We start from the raw sequence: 14,670 nt of genomic DNA, 5'->3' as shown, positions 1-14,670 counted from the left end.
AAGGAAAATCTGCTCTGTGACTCTCTTCTAGCTTCTGGTGGGGGCCAGCAATGCTTGGTATTGCTTGGCCATAGCTGTATCACTCTAGTATCTGCCTCCATCTTCACACGGCCTTTTTTCTGTGTGTCTCCATGTGTCTTCTCCTCTTCTTATACAGACACCAGTAGTATTGGATTTAGGGTCCACTCTAATAAAGTATGACTTTGTCTTAACTAGTAACATCTGCAAAGACCCTATTTCCAACTAAGGCCATGTGCTAAGGTTCCATGTGGACATGAATTTGGTGGGGACACTATTCAACCCACTACAAAAGATAAGCATTTTTATCTGAGCATTATTTTAATTATGGCTCTTTCATTGTATATGTCAGAAACCACTAACTACCTAACCAGGAAGTGAACCTAACCGTTAGGGATGCCTCCATAACTGGAATGCCCAGGATTATCCTCTGGCTCCATGTACTTTTTGGATCTGACAGGGGACTCAGGAATCCATCACTCTCTCTCCATTGCCACCTCTGCTTACTCCTGTTGGACCACTTTCCACAGGAGACTCTCTGGTGTGGCCACAGGGCAGATTTCACCTCAGATAGTCTAACACCAGAGCTCTCAACCATACTGCTTCCCCTGTGTAGTAGCAGTAAACACCCCTGTATTGGTTTCCTATACCTATACCAATTACCACAAATTCTTTGGCTTGAACAATACCTATTATTAGCCCACAGTTCTAAAGGTCAGGGGTCCAGCCATGGAGTAGCTGAGTTCTCTGCTAAGAGTCTTACAAAGCCAAATTAGGATATTGATCAGGATGTGTCCTCTTCCAGAAGCTCCAGCTCATTTAGGTTTTTGGAGGAATTCATTTCCTTCTGCTTCCAACTTGGGACAACTCTCTAGTTTTATCTTTTGACCTTCTTCATGCATTACTTTTTTATTTGTTTTGGTTTGGTTTTATTGAAGTACAATTGACATATAACATTACATTAGTTTCAGATATACAGCATAATGATTCCACATTTATATATATTAAGAAATTATCACCGTAGTAAATCTGGTTATCATCCATCACCATATATAATTATAATTGTGTGTGTGTGATGAGAACTTTTAAGATCTTAGCAACTATCATGCAGTATTATTAACCATAGTTACCATGCTGTACATTGCATCTCAGGACTTATTTATTTTATAACTGGAAGTTTGCACCTGTGAACTCTCTACTTTTAAAGAGCTCATGTGTGGGGCGCCTGGGTGGCACAGTCGGTTAAGCGTCCGACTTCAGCCAGGTCACGATCTCGTGGTCCGGGAGTTCGAGCCCCACGTCAGGCTCTGGGCTGATGGCTCGGAGCTTAGAGCCTGTTTCCGATTCTGTGTCTCCCTCTCTCTCTCTGCCCCTCCCCCGTTCATGCTCTGTCTCTGTCGCAAAAATAAATAAACGTTGAAAAAAAATTTTTTTTTAAATAAAAAAATAAAAAATAAAAAAAAAATAAAGAGCTCATGTGTTAGGTCAGGCCCACCTAGATTCCCTATCTTAAGGTGATAGGAGCCACATAATATAATATAATCACAGGAGTAAAATCCATCAGAGTCACAGTCCCAGGGACCATGCAGGGTGTGTATATATTGGTGGTGGTGGGAGATAGCTCAGGCAGAATTTTAGACTACTGCCCACCATATCCTCTCTTACAGCTGCTCTACCACCAGTGGCCTAGAGGCTGCACCAGATAGGCATCAAATTAAGTCCATTTTATCAGTGGAAAAAGTAGACCCAGAGAAACTCTAAAACAGAACCCAGTGTCTACTGATTTCTACTTCTACACTGAGGTAGAAGTAGAAATTTTTTTGCCACATCCTCCCCACAGGAGACTCAGAAAAGGGTTTTGACACCAAGGTCCCCCTGTGTATGGATGCTTTATGCCTTATGTGGGGGAAACCTCCCAATCACCCACAGAGGCCCATGAGAAATGCCATGCACTGGAACAGTCCCTCATGCTCTCTGGCAGGTGGCTGTTGAGCTTAGTCAGGGCAGGCTGTCTGGTCTGCTCCAAGTGCCACCCACAAGGAAGCAGCATGTGGGGGTGAAGGGATACCAGTGGCTGGCCCAAGCAGCAGGCAGAGAGGAAGCAAAAAGGAATTGCACTGGACAGGGAATGGAGGGAGGGGGAGGTAGGAGTGCAGAGAACAATACAAACAGAAATGGATGGAGGTAGCCTAGAGAGAGAGTGAAGCTCGTGGACCATGTCTCTCTGTGGGACAAAATGCCACCAGTAGCGGCTTCCCACTCTACACAGAAGGACACACTCCATGGGAGGGCCCCAAGGGGCTGATGATCCTTTTCAGCCTTGCATCTCCCTCCCCTCAGGGAACCTAGAACAAGCCAATGAGGAGCTGCGGGCCATAATCAAGAAGATCTGGAAGCGTACCAGCATGAAGCTGCTAGACCAAGTGGTGCCCCCTGCAGGTGGTGAGTACTTCAGGATCTCTTGCCTGGTTTCTGAATCTACTAGAGTCTTGGGAGGCCTGCTTTCCCCAGGCCCTTTGTGTGTGGGGCTCAAAGGTGCTATTGGTTACAAGGGACGACGGTAGGGGTACCTGGGTGGTTCAGTCGGTTAAGCGTCCAACTTTGGCTCAGGTCATGATCTCACGGTTTGTGAGCTCAAGCCCCACGTCGGGCTCTGTGCTGACAGCTCAGAGCCTGGAACCTGTTGCAGATTCTGTGTCTCCCTCTCCCTCTGCCCCTCCCCTGCTCACGCTCTGTCTCTCTCTGTCTCTCAATAATAAATAAACGTTAAAAAAAATTTTTTTAAAAGAAGAAGGGACGAGGGTGCCATGCCCTTCACAAACTCAGATACAGAATGTCAGCTTGGAAATCTGGTCCAATCCTACATTTCAAGACCAAGCAAGGCCCCTCAATACTTAGAGGTTTGACAGAATTTCCAAGGAAACTCTGCAAATATAAGTTTCCCCATAAACTACCAGGCTGTTTGCTCTGGAAATCATGGTGCCCTGGAAAAAGAATCCCCTGAGATCCTCTCTGGGTTGAAATTCTTTTTGTTTCTCCTAGGGCAGTGTTTCTCTACCCTGTCAAACCCAAAGCCCCTTTTCATAACAAAAAGTTTATAATGCTCTTACTACTACCCTGAATGAAAATAATAATCTTCCTACATATATAATTTCCAAAATATAATATAACACTTTAATATAAAATACATTAAAGTCAAATGTTCTTCAATATATACATGCTAAGGCACTATGGCTTATGACACTATGCCAAAAGTCATAGTTAACTGAAATACTTGCACACATCTACATATGATGAGTAAGTTTGTGTTTAAAGGAACTAAGATGATATTGAATATCATTGACATTTTGTGTTTATCATTTTGAGGGATAACTAAGTATATTAAATAATATAATATTCACATGTATGTATACATACATGCACCTACGTATGTGCACATACATAGAACAAATGCAGACCGATGTAAGTAGGTGACTACTTACAGACCGCAGCAGACCGCAGGTGACTCAGACCACAAGCAGTGTTGCCATCAGAGATACAATTTTCCAAAATGTAAACCCCTCTTAACCAAGTGGAAACAAAGCAAATATGGTCTTCCATCAATTTACACGGCAGTTATATTCCTGGAAAATTCTGGATATATTAAAAGCAGGCAAAAAATTATTTTCTGTTCATATGTAAAATGCAGTTAGGTTCTTAGCTTAGATAGTTATAGACAGGTTATGTCCCCACATGGACATCTAGCAGATTGCAAAGCTATTATTTGTTGTGTAAAACATGCCTGTATTTTAAGGGACACATCTGGAACCACCTAATACCTGTAGCACACTGTGACAGCTAAAAGAAAGTCCCACGCAATCCCAAAACACTCCTTAAAATGTGACACCACCCCCCCTGTTGAGAACCACTTCCCAAAAGGAAGCAGGACAGGAGCTAAGTGAAAAGTCACCTACACAGGCCAAGCATCATCTGACGTTTTGCATACATTATTTAATCCTTATAACGTTACTATGAAGTTTGCTCAAGAAACTGAAGTTCTTCAAAACTATGTGGCTGACCCAAGACTACATGGTGACTACCTAGTAGGTTCAGAATCCAAACCCAGGTCTGAGGGATGCTAGAACTCCAAGCTCTTTCTTCCCTACCGCTCTTCCTCCCCAACTACCCTAAACAGGGAACTCAGGGCTTTCCCTCTCACATGGTAATGAGGTCTTTGTCATGTAGAAGGTCATCACTGCTGTAGACTTGGCTATTCTTAAAGTACAACTAGGAGTAAGAGAACCATCACAAGCCCCTATATCTAACCTACAAGCTATCTCCTGGGCCCATTTCCCAGAGAAGAAGATGGAACCAAGGAGCTACTCATAGGACATGCAGTGTTCTCCTTGGAGAGTCATTGGCTTCTCCACCACCTGGTTCATTCCCAAGACAGAGGCTGATTATGTCATGTGTAACTTGGGGGTCCAGCCCAGCAGGGACCCAGCCAAGCCACATGGTAAGAAAACCCAATCTGTCTAAGAAAAACCTAGACTTAGAGGAGAAGGTGCTCCTTACACCAAACCCCATCTTTAAGCAGAACTGTTTGCACTTAGGGGACTGGTCAGTTTATGATGGGCATCTCAAGTTTTAGAATCAAATAGGGACACCTGGGTGGCTCAGTCGGTTGAGCGTCTGACTTTGACTCAAGTCATGATCTCATGGTTTGTGAGTTCTAGCCCTGCATCAAGCTCTCTACTGTCAGTGCAGAGCCTGCTTCAGATCTTCAATCCCCCTCTCTCTGCCCCTCCCCAACTTGCACTTTCTCTCTCAAAAGCAAACATCTAAAAATTTTTTAGAATCCAATAAAAATGAGTTAGCAATATAAGCTAAGTTTTTTTTAATTTTTTTAATGTTTATTTTTGAGAGAGAGACAGAGCATGAGTTAGGGAGGAGCAGAGAGAGAGGGAGACACAGAATGCAAAGCAGGTTTCAGGCTATGAGCTGTCAGCACAGAGCCCGATGTGGGGCTTGAACTCGCAAACTGCAAGATTGTGACCTGAGCTGAAGTCGGACGCTTAACCGACTGAGCCACCCAGGCACCACTAAAGTTTTTTATACATTTTTTTAACTTTAAAAAAAAAAACAAGGTGGGAAATAATTTTGACAATAGGCTACTTCTAGTGTAAAAAAAAAAAGATGGGATAAGAATATATTTGCTTATTTTCAGAAAGCATTTGCAGAAAGACTTTTTGGAAAAATAAACTAATTTGAGAAAGGTTATTTATTAAAAGGTGGTAACTAGGCAGATGGGGGAGGGGTGGTAAAAAAGTTTTCACTGTATACCTTTTAGTATATTTTTGCCTTTTGAACCATGTTAATAGACTACCTCTTTTTAAAAAATTAAATTTAAAAAACTTAAGAAAGTTTGGATGCTGAAAAAAGTTAATGAAGCCCAACTGAATCCCCCCATTTATCTCCCTTCTGTCCTTTTTTTCTCACATCTCAGATGATGAGGTCACCGTTGGCAAGTTTTATGCTACTTTCCTGATCCAAGAGTACTTCCGGAAATTCAAGAAGCGCAAAGAGCAGGGCCTTGTGGGCAAGCCTTCCCAAAGGAATGCCCTGTCCTTGCAGGTGAGGGGTGAGGGGGGGGTCCACACCCTAAGGAAGGGCCTGGTCACCTTCTTCCAACCTCTGGCTAGGGCTTAAATCTGTCATCAGTGGGCTGGAGGCCAGGTCCCTTCAGAAGGAAACTTTCTGAGAGTTCCAACCTTTCTACAGGTGGGTGTGTGAAGGGGCTACATACTGCTTCCCACACACCCTGCCCTCCACAGTCCTGCCCGCTTCACAGCTCCCCAGAGCTCTATGGAGCTCTGCTGAAGTTCTGGAGCAGCCCTTTATCCTTCCTGGGTGGAGAAATGGATTCTTCCACTCTGGGGCAGACAAGAGAGGTCCCGAACCACATCCCCAGTTAGCACACACAGATAAACCCTCTCAGGCTCACCTGCCTTGTGGAGAGGCAGGTGGGTCAGGTGGCTGGGTGCCCCTCTGGGTTTCAGGCTGGCTTGCGCACGCTGCATGACATTGGGCCTGAGATCCGACGGGCCATCTCTGGAGATCTGACAGCTGAGGAGGAGCTGGACAAGGCCATGAAGGAGGCTGTGTCTGCTGCCTCCGAAGATGACATCTTCAGGGTAGGTGGATGCCATAGGAGCACTCTCTTATCTTTTTAAAGTTTGGTTTGAAGTAAGAAGGTGGGCTGGCTTCACCTTTTCTGCTAAGAAAATCCAGGGAGAAAGCCCTGAGCTCTAAGGCAGATTCCAAGCTCTTCCCAGTCAACTGTTTCCTATCCCTGCATGTTTTCCAAGGCTGACTCCATCTCAAGGCTGGGCTCCCAGGACATGGCAGCTTACAGAGTGTCACTGGCTCTTGGAGAAAGAGGGGAGGAGCCCTTTTCTTAAGGGAAATGTTTCCTAGGAGAAACTTCTACATTAGAAGTTGCAAATGGTGGCTCTTGGGCTTCATCTAATCTGCAGACCTATTTTGTTTGCCGACATTTGGAAATTCAGCACATTCAAATAAAAATCTAGACCTCTGGCTTCTCTTTAAAAAAAATCAGAAAATCTGGCTTATGTTCCCACGTGGTAGCAGAGGAGTGGAGCCAAGTGGCAATTATCCTCTTGAGATAAAGCATGTGTTCTCCAGGTCACAAAAATCCCCTCCAGCCTTCCTTCCCTCTCCCATCCTGGATATGAAGGCTGAGTGTCAGTTTTAGAAGTGAAAACCAAACCTGACTCTGCCAGGATAGTAGAACTCTTGGGTCCTGCTCTCTCCATTCATTGTGGCCCATGCCTAAGCCCTGAGGTACTTGGCTAAAACCCTTCCCAAGTGAGGGAGAAACTACTGACCACCATTGCAATGGGGCCATGCTCACAACTGTCCCTTCCAGCTCCCACAGGGGGACCACACAGGGGTCCTGGGCTATGGAGTCACCGGGAGGAGCTTGCCCTCCTTGTGGCTACCCTGTCATCACCATCCTCATCTTCATCACTGTGAAATGTCCATCACTGAATGGCCTCAGGGACTCAGCACCATGATAACACTGCCCCAGCAAGACCCCACAGATCAACTTGCAGATAGCTACTTTCCCACTCACCCAGGACAAGAAAAAAGTGTTAGGAAAAAACATTGGGTCCTGATTTGAAATCTCTAAGAACCTCCCAGGGGAGAGAAAGCCATGATATAATTAATGGAGTCAATGTGTCATCCTTATTTTCAAAACCATTTCGCCAACATGGTTTCTAGCTCAGTGAGCCATTTGGATCTCCATTTAAAAAATTCTTGTTAGAATCCCCTGGTCTCTTTCCCCACCCCTCAGCCCTCACCGTGCCTCACAGCCGCCAAGCCAAGCACTGGCTGCAATTAAGGATTGCCATCCTACACTGGTCCTTGAAACTCCTCGTGGGGTTCATTAGAAAGTCCCAGGGGAGCAGCCTCCCTGCCTGACTGGTTCTGCAAGAGGTCCTGTCCCTCACTGTTCCCCCCAGTGGTTTCAGAGGGGACTCTCTGGGTCCCTCCCTCTCAAACCACCAGGCCACGCAGGTGAAGAGTTCCCCATTTGCCATGTGCTGCCCGGCGTGGTTGTGCTCTCTGGAAGGCGGACAACCTTCCGTGCCTTCGCTGAGAAGGAGAGGTAGCTGAGGGGGCTTTCTCCTCCACCCACCCCTCCCGTCTTGCCTACAGAGGGCCGGTGGCCTGTTCGGCAACCACGTCAGCTACTACCAAAGCGACGGCCGGAGCGCCTTCCCCCAGACCTTCACCACCCAGCGCCCACTGCACATCAACAAGGCGGGTAACAGCCAAGGCGACACCGAGTCGCCATCCCACGAGAAACTGGTGGACTCCACCTTCACCCCCAGCAGCTACTCGTCCACTGGCTCCAACGCCAACATCAACAATGCCAACAACACTGCCCTGGGCCGCTTCCCCCGTCCCGCTGGCTACCCCAGCGCAGTCAGCACCGTGGAGGGCCATGGGCCCCCCTTGTCTCCTGCTGTCCGGGTACAGGAGGCAGCATGGAAGCTCAGCTCCAAGAGGTAAGCAGGAGGGTGGGGCATCCAGGGCCCATGCACAGGGGCCCCACACACTCCAGCCCAGAGTGGATGGGGGGAGAGTTTGGCCCCCAGGCCTACCACTCACCCCTCAAGCTGGGATGGAGGCTGCTGCCCCAGAGCCCATCAAGAGATAGGCAAATGCTGCTTCCCAATCTTGCCCTTGATTATATGTGGCAGCCACCCTCGGGAGAAGGCACCATGGCCCCACTGCCCAACAAGTGTCCTGAGATGCACACTTGTGGACAGAGCCTCCTGTGCTTTCTCATGCTAACCAAGCAGAGGAGCTCCAGCCCCTGATCCCTGGGATGTCGGCATTCTGGCTCCACAGTAGACTCTGTTCCCCTGGCCTTTCCCAAGTCTGCCTAAACCTGGCCTTTGGCTCAGTTAAGATGGGAACGGAGCTACCATCTTTTCTTTATGTCCTTCTCAACCCTCTTGGGAGGGGCATTTTGGTGTCAGGAGGCCCTTCACGGTAGCACTTGCTCATTCTGCCCCAGTGTAGGATCATTCCTGGTAGTTTGACTGATCTCCCACCTCCTGACGCATGCTTTTCTCCCCACCCTCTGCTCCCTGGTGCTCCAGGACACATTGCTATGATGTGCTGGGACGGTAGGTGCCTACTTTCATGCTCTGGGCCTCAGGAAGCACAACCTGGGCTTAGAGGGTCTCCCCGCTTTTTCTGTCAACAGCTCCGGGTACCCAAGGCCGGGTGGGTGGGAACATGCCCCCACATCTTGCCACTTCACCCTTAGTTGAGCTGCTCTTCCAGAGCAGGACGGCCTCCCCACCACAGCAGGCCAGGAAGATCCCCAGCATGCCATGTTCTTGGGCAGATCCCTCCTGCTTGCAAACTTAGAAAATAATCGTGAAGTGTGAGTGTCTTTCTGGACAAGTGTCCTGAAGCTGCTTTCATCTAAGGAGACAGCATACCTGCCCCCTGGTTTTCACTTCTGTTCTTACCACCCATTTTCAAATGGCTCCATGTAAGCCTACGTGGCCTGGGCATTTAACAGTGTTGATGACAGCCAAGTCAAACCTTACTGCCTGGAAGCCTGGCTGGTTAAACCACCCAAAAGCAGTGTTGGGTGAGTCCTGCTCAAGAGATGTATACTGATGCCTTCTATGTGCAGGGCAGTGTGCTTGGCACTGGATTTTGTATGCTGATGTGAAAGGGTTAGCTTTGTACAGAGGAATATCAAAGTTTAAGTGGCTGACCCATGACTGTCTTGGTGGCCCCTCCCTTTTCTGCAAACCTCTTCCCCTTCTACAACCTTCAGGGACTCAGTCTTAGTGCCATTTTCTCCCTTGCTCCCCTTACCAAAACCTCTTCTTAATGAAGGCTCATTGTGTCCATCATTAGCTTCTCAGTGTAAACTAATACCCCCTTCAAAGGGTATTTTCCAAACTGTGTTCCATATTAAATGAAGGGAGAGTGGTTTTTAGAGAGGAGATAGGAGAGACATCAGGGGATTGTCTTCCTCTCCCCACAGATACATCTATCAATGATTATGGTACATGCAAAGCACCTAGCACAATGCCTAGCATGTAGTAAGTGCTCTCTAAACATCAGCTTCCTCCCTTCCCAACACAGTAAACAACACTCAAGGCAGTATGCTTCAGCTTGGTGAGGAGGAACAACTTAACCGAGGTTGTAGCTCTGGGGCCTCATCCTTCATCTTGCAGCTCAAGGCTAAGTGCAGTGGCCCCAGGACTAGCCTTACTTTTGATGGGGACAGGCCAGCATGTCTTGCACACAGTGGCCCCCAAGAAGTGGTGTTGCCTGCCTGCTGCCATTCTCCATCTCCAGCTCATCCCATCATGCCTCACCAAAGCTCCTTTCACATATCTCTCTTCCCACTCCATCAAGAGCCTTCAACATTTCACCTGTCCTTACTGTGGGGTGGGCAGCCATCTGTTAGGGCCTTCTCCAGAGAACCAGGTAGGTACCCAGGAATGGTAGCTTCCTGAATTGCACACAGCCCACTGGCTCAGGGTCAAATCTAAGATGCCAATCCATCACTGAGCCCTGAGAAAATAAACTGGGATATTTCCCTGATGCCTCCATGAGTAAAGTGGGCCCCAGCATTCAGGAACTATAGGAAGAAAGATGGAGGGAGGTACTGAGTGAGGCACAGACAGGAAAAGAGAGAACACCTGGACCAGAGCTAAGAAGACATGACCAAATGAGCAAAAGATCCTGGTCTGGAGGGAAAACAAAATAATCCAAGGTACATCCTGGTGTGGGAGGATCTCAAGCTCAGCAGGGAGTCAAGCTCACTGCCCAGGACAACAAACCCCCCTATGTGAGGCTTCTTCTCCGTGCCTTCACTCCAAGGAGCCAATGACAAACCCAAAGCCATGTCAAAATGTGACACCAGGAACTTCCCAGCTCTGCCCAACTAGCACCCAAAGCCCCAGCTGTCTCTAGCAGAAGGAGAGGACAGCCCTTGCGCAGGCCCATGCCGACCTGTATAGAACAGTCCAGGACCCTGTTTTAAAAGCTGGTCCTTTCTACCTTTCAAAACACCATCTCATCTGTTACTTCATTTGTTACTCCCAACAAGTTTCTGAGTCAAGCAGGGCATATGTTCAATTTTATTGATAGGGATACTGAGGCATGTGGTGAGCTAGTGACTTATGCCAAAGGGCAACTGAATTGGGGTCAGAACTCAGATCTCCTTGGATCCTACCCCAGAGATGCTTGTTCCATGTGGAATTCTATCTCTAATCTTACTGCTTCCATGGCTCCGCGGCTTTGTCAGCGACTGCAGGAAGAAGAGGCCACAGCAGTTTTGTGTGAGTGTGTGTGCACGTGTGTGTGTGTGCGTGCGTGTTCCCTGTGTGAGTGCATTGCACATGTGAATAAGTGCATGTGCAATGTGTGCCGCCTCACCTGCTGAAGGAATGGTGGGGATTAGCAGTTTCTGACTTTATTTCTCCATCTTGGACACTTCAGGTGCCACTCCCGGGAGAGCCAGATAGCCATGGTGTGTCAGGAGGAGGTCTCTCAGGACGAGACCTATGACGTGAAGATAAGTGAAGACACTGAGTACTGCAGCGAGCCCAGCCTGATCTCCACAGAGATGTGAGCTCTGCCCCCAGGCTAGCCCATGTGCAGGAAAGGGTCTGGGGGTAAAGGGAAGCTCCCTGAAATCCCTCCTCTGGGCATGACTTGGGGAGGAGGAGATCATATATCAGAAGATGCCTAAAGCATCTGTCACCTCATTAGGGAGATGGATGTATGTGTCTCCACCCACCCCACCCCATCCCCGACACACACACATGCACACTATCCCCCAGTTAGCTTAGCTTTTCTTGTGATGCAATACTTTCAGGAAAACTTTAAAACATTGTTTCATAAACTTTTTTTACTGAAACAAACTGTCATAAACATACTTTGGAGTGAGACTCAGTACACACATACATGTATTGACAAATAAATGTTCATGAAGCTTCTTATAATAAAGCTACCCAGCAGAGGGCACTGCTGGCAAACAGTGGCCAAGATTTTTGTCAGTGCTGGAATTTTTAATATAATTTATTATCAGATTGGTTTCCATACAACACCCAGTGCTCATCCCAACAAGTGCCCTCCTCCCTTCCCATCATCCACTTTCCCCTATCACTCAGCCCCCATCTACCCTTAGTTTGTTCTCAGTCCTTAAGAGTCTCTTATGGTTTGAATTTTTTAAGAGAAGCGTTTTTTAACTACAAGTCCAGACCCATTCGAGGGTTGTGACATTTACTTAGTTATGATCGATACTTTTTTATATATTAATGTTTTATTGGAAAAGGTACATGAGGGGCACCTGGCTGGCTCAATTGGAAAAGCATGCAACTCTTGACCTCGGGGTCATGAGTTCAAGCCCCACGTTGGGTGTAGAGGTTACTAAAAAATAAAATCTTTAGAAAGAAAAAGAAAGGAAGGAAAGGAAAGGAAGGAAAGAAGAGAAAGAAAGAAAGAAAGAAAGAAAGAAAGAAAGAAAGAGAAAAAGGAAAGAAAGAAAGAAAGAAAGAAAGAAAGAAAGAAAGAAAGAAGAAAGAAAGAAGAAAGAAAGGGAAAGGGCACATGAAAACCACCTATGGACATGAGCCCAGGTGAACATAACATGCAAGCCTCATCACACCGTCTTTTGTCTTATAAAAGCTTAACTTCTTTGGAGTAATGTCTTGCCCATTCCAGCAACAGTGTCCCAGTTAACTTGTTTCCTTTTTCTCTAGGCTCAAAATAAAATCAAACTCCTCTCAGGTCAGGGCTGAGTTGAGTCTTTGGCGAGTGAAGAGAGCCATCTCTTTTAAGGGGTCTCCAGTGGCTTTGTGAGCTTGGTGATGGGTTTTGAGCTCAGCCAGGATACTGAAATTCTTCCTCATCCAAACAAACTGCACATCCACCCTGGACCATTTGGGGCTCTCTTCTTTGCTGGATGGGTCATAACAGGGATTGTTTTTTTCAACCTATGTATAGTCTGAGTCAGCCTCTTTCACAGGCCTCACAAGTGCTTTGATGTCTGGCTCTTTGCAGTTGCTATGGTAGAAGGCTTCTTCCTCCAGCTTCAGGACTGGAAGGAAGTTCTGGGCCTGGTAGTTGTAACATCATCCCAGCACGCTGTCTGCTAGGACTGTGCTTAAAGCTCTCCAATGCTGAACATCACATCCACACCTTTGTCTAGTCAGCTTTCTGGCCCTGACTTTATCAGCCACTAACTGCTAGATTCTCCCCAGAGTTTTTAGAGGCTGAAGCCTTCTGAAGGCTGGAGTTTATCCACTTTAGCTGATGCCCATGCTGGGTTCTTAGTCTTGGTACATTTTCCTGCTGGCCCTTTATTGTCTGTCTGGCCCAGCAGGCTCAGCAGCTCCAGGCAGCCTCTTCTCCAGTCTCAACATGGTCTCTTCCAGGGGGCTGAAGACCAGAGGATCCTGGAATCAATGAAGAAACACAAAAAGCAACTCTGTATCTGCCTCCAGAAACTTCCCCAGGCTCCAGAAAGCCAGACCAAGATCAGCATTTTAAAATAAAGAATAACATAGTACACAATAGCATAGAATAGGTTAGAATAAGACAATAGATAATAGTGTATCCAATGTCACAAAGGTATTATTTAGTGAAATACTTGTTTAATGTGTGTACTGAGTCTCATAAAATGTATTTATGACTGTGATTGCATTCAAAAAGTTTAAGATGCATTATTTTAGTAACTTCCCTAAAAGAAGGACCGGCCCCTTAGCCTTTTGATTTGTAGAGACTGCAAATTTTCACATGGCCACATACCCTAGAAATCAGTAAAAGCATATGCGTCCTTCCGTTTTGGCTCTTACTGAGTGCTTGGTGCATCCAGGCACTCTGCTAGAGCATGAATAAACCGGCCTCCGCACTCAAGGATATTTTACAAACTAGTTAAGATCTCAGAAGAGGGAGATAACATGGAGATTTTCTAACTACTTGTTCACAGAGTGGTACAAGCAATGAGGGGGATAGACATTCAGAGAAGGTCTGGGTCAAGGTGACCATAACAGCCTCCTTGCACAAGATCAAACAGAAGCTGGGTCTTCAAGAGTGGGTACAATTTGGATAGAAGAGAATATAATAGGATGAGTTCACCATGTCAAAAATGAGAGGAAAGGCTTGGAGGTTTTCAGTCAGAAATTTTCTTGCATATCTACAAAGGCTCAAGGGCAGTGTGCTAGGAGCAGGGAAGGCAGCACAGTCTCTGCCCTCGAAGCATGTGGAGTCACACAGCAGGAACAGAGTCGGTGGCCTTGTCTGTAAAATGAAGGGGTTAGAATGCACCTGTCTTCTTGGACTGCAGGCTGCTCCCACTGGGGACTGTGAAATCAACTTAGTGGATTGCAGCTGACATTGTTTGATGAAATAGAATAGACTAAAGTAGCATAGAAGCCACCAGAGAGCAATGCATGCAATAAAGGTAAGTATGGTTCCAGAAGGCGAGTTCATTTAGGTGTGTCTATGTATATGGGACCACAAGCAGTATATTTCTTATTGTGACTCTCCATCAAAAAGGCTTAGAAGCCATTGAGTAGATGCCCCCTAAGGCCTCTTACAGCTCTGCTGGTCACTGACTAGATGACTGGGTGTTTGCCATAGGTAACCACTTTTGTGTCCTGATGATGAAGGGTGGGCAGGCCAGGGAAAAATTAGGGGAAGGAGAGAAGTTTTGGCTGAAATTGGGAGTACTCATGATAAATAGCACCCACATATGTAAACAGCGGAGCCTAGGCTGTTCCTGGAAAGAATCTTGTGGGCCAAAAATTGTTTTCCAACTTTCTCACCAACTTTGACTCAAGATCGCCTCCACTGCCTCAAATCAGAAATGCAAGGCTCATGAGCAGACAGACCGTGTATGAGGAGCTGGAAACATCTGTGACGCCAGAGAGCCAGGCCCAGCCTTGGGGGGTGGGGGGTGGGGGGTGGGGGGGGAATTCCTGCTGCCCCTTCGCCAAACCTTTAGGAGAGCAAAAAGTGGGAGTTCCCTTCGCTAAGGGAGAAAGCAAACTGCCTTCAGGGGTGGCAGCTGTCCCTATGGGGTGGAACTTCTCAGCC

The 14,670-nt window shown here is 46.9% G+C and overlaps 1 protein-coding gene and 1 pseudogene across 40 annotated transcripts in view; one reads left to right on the top strand and one right to left on the bottom strand.

Moving 5' to 3' along the window:
- Positions 1-14,670, top strand: part of CACNA1C (calcium voltage-gated channel subunit alpha1 C) — a 753,388-nt gene that overhangs the window by 726,493 nt on the left and 12,225 nt on the right. For 36 of the 40 annotated variants that reach the window (XM_045061161.1, XM_045061164.1, XM_045061169.1 and 33 more), the window contains 5 exons: positions 2,359-2,460; positions 5,504-5,631; positions 6,057-6,191; positions 7,741-8,093; positions 11,068-11,196. In XM_045061161.1, coding sequence (XP_044917096.1) covers positions 2,359-2,460; positions 5,504-5,631; positions 6,057-6,191; positions 7,741-8,093; positions 11,068-11,196 — 847 coding nt within the window. Of the gene's footprint in view, positions 1-2,358; positions 2,461-5,503; positions 5,632-6,056; positions 6,192-7,740; positions 8,094-8,693; positions 8,721-11,067; positions 11,197-14,670 lie in introns of all 40 variants that reach the window. The other 4 variants (XM_045061160.1, XM_045061174.1, XM_045061171.1 and 1 more) reach the window with 1 other exon arrangement.
- Positions 12,309-13,443, bottom strand: LOC109501884 (annotated as a pseudogene).

Source organism: Felis catus, chromosome B4 (genome assembly GCF_018350175.1).
Source record: "Felis catus isolate Fca126 chromosome B4, F.catus_Fca126_mat1.0, whole genome shotgun sequence".
In the NCBI taxonomy this organism is placed as follows: Eukaryota; Metazoa; Chordata; class Mammalia; order Carnivora; family Felidae; genus Felis; species Felis catus.
Note: the sequence above shows the minus strand (reverse complement) of the source record. Positions and strands in the feature narration are given on the sequence as shown.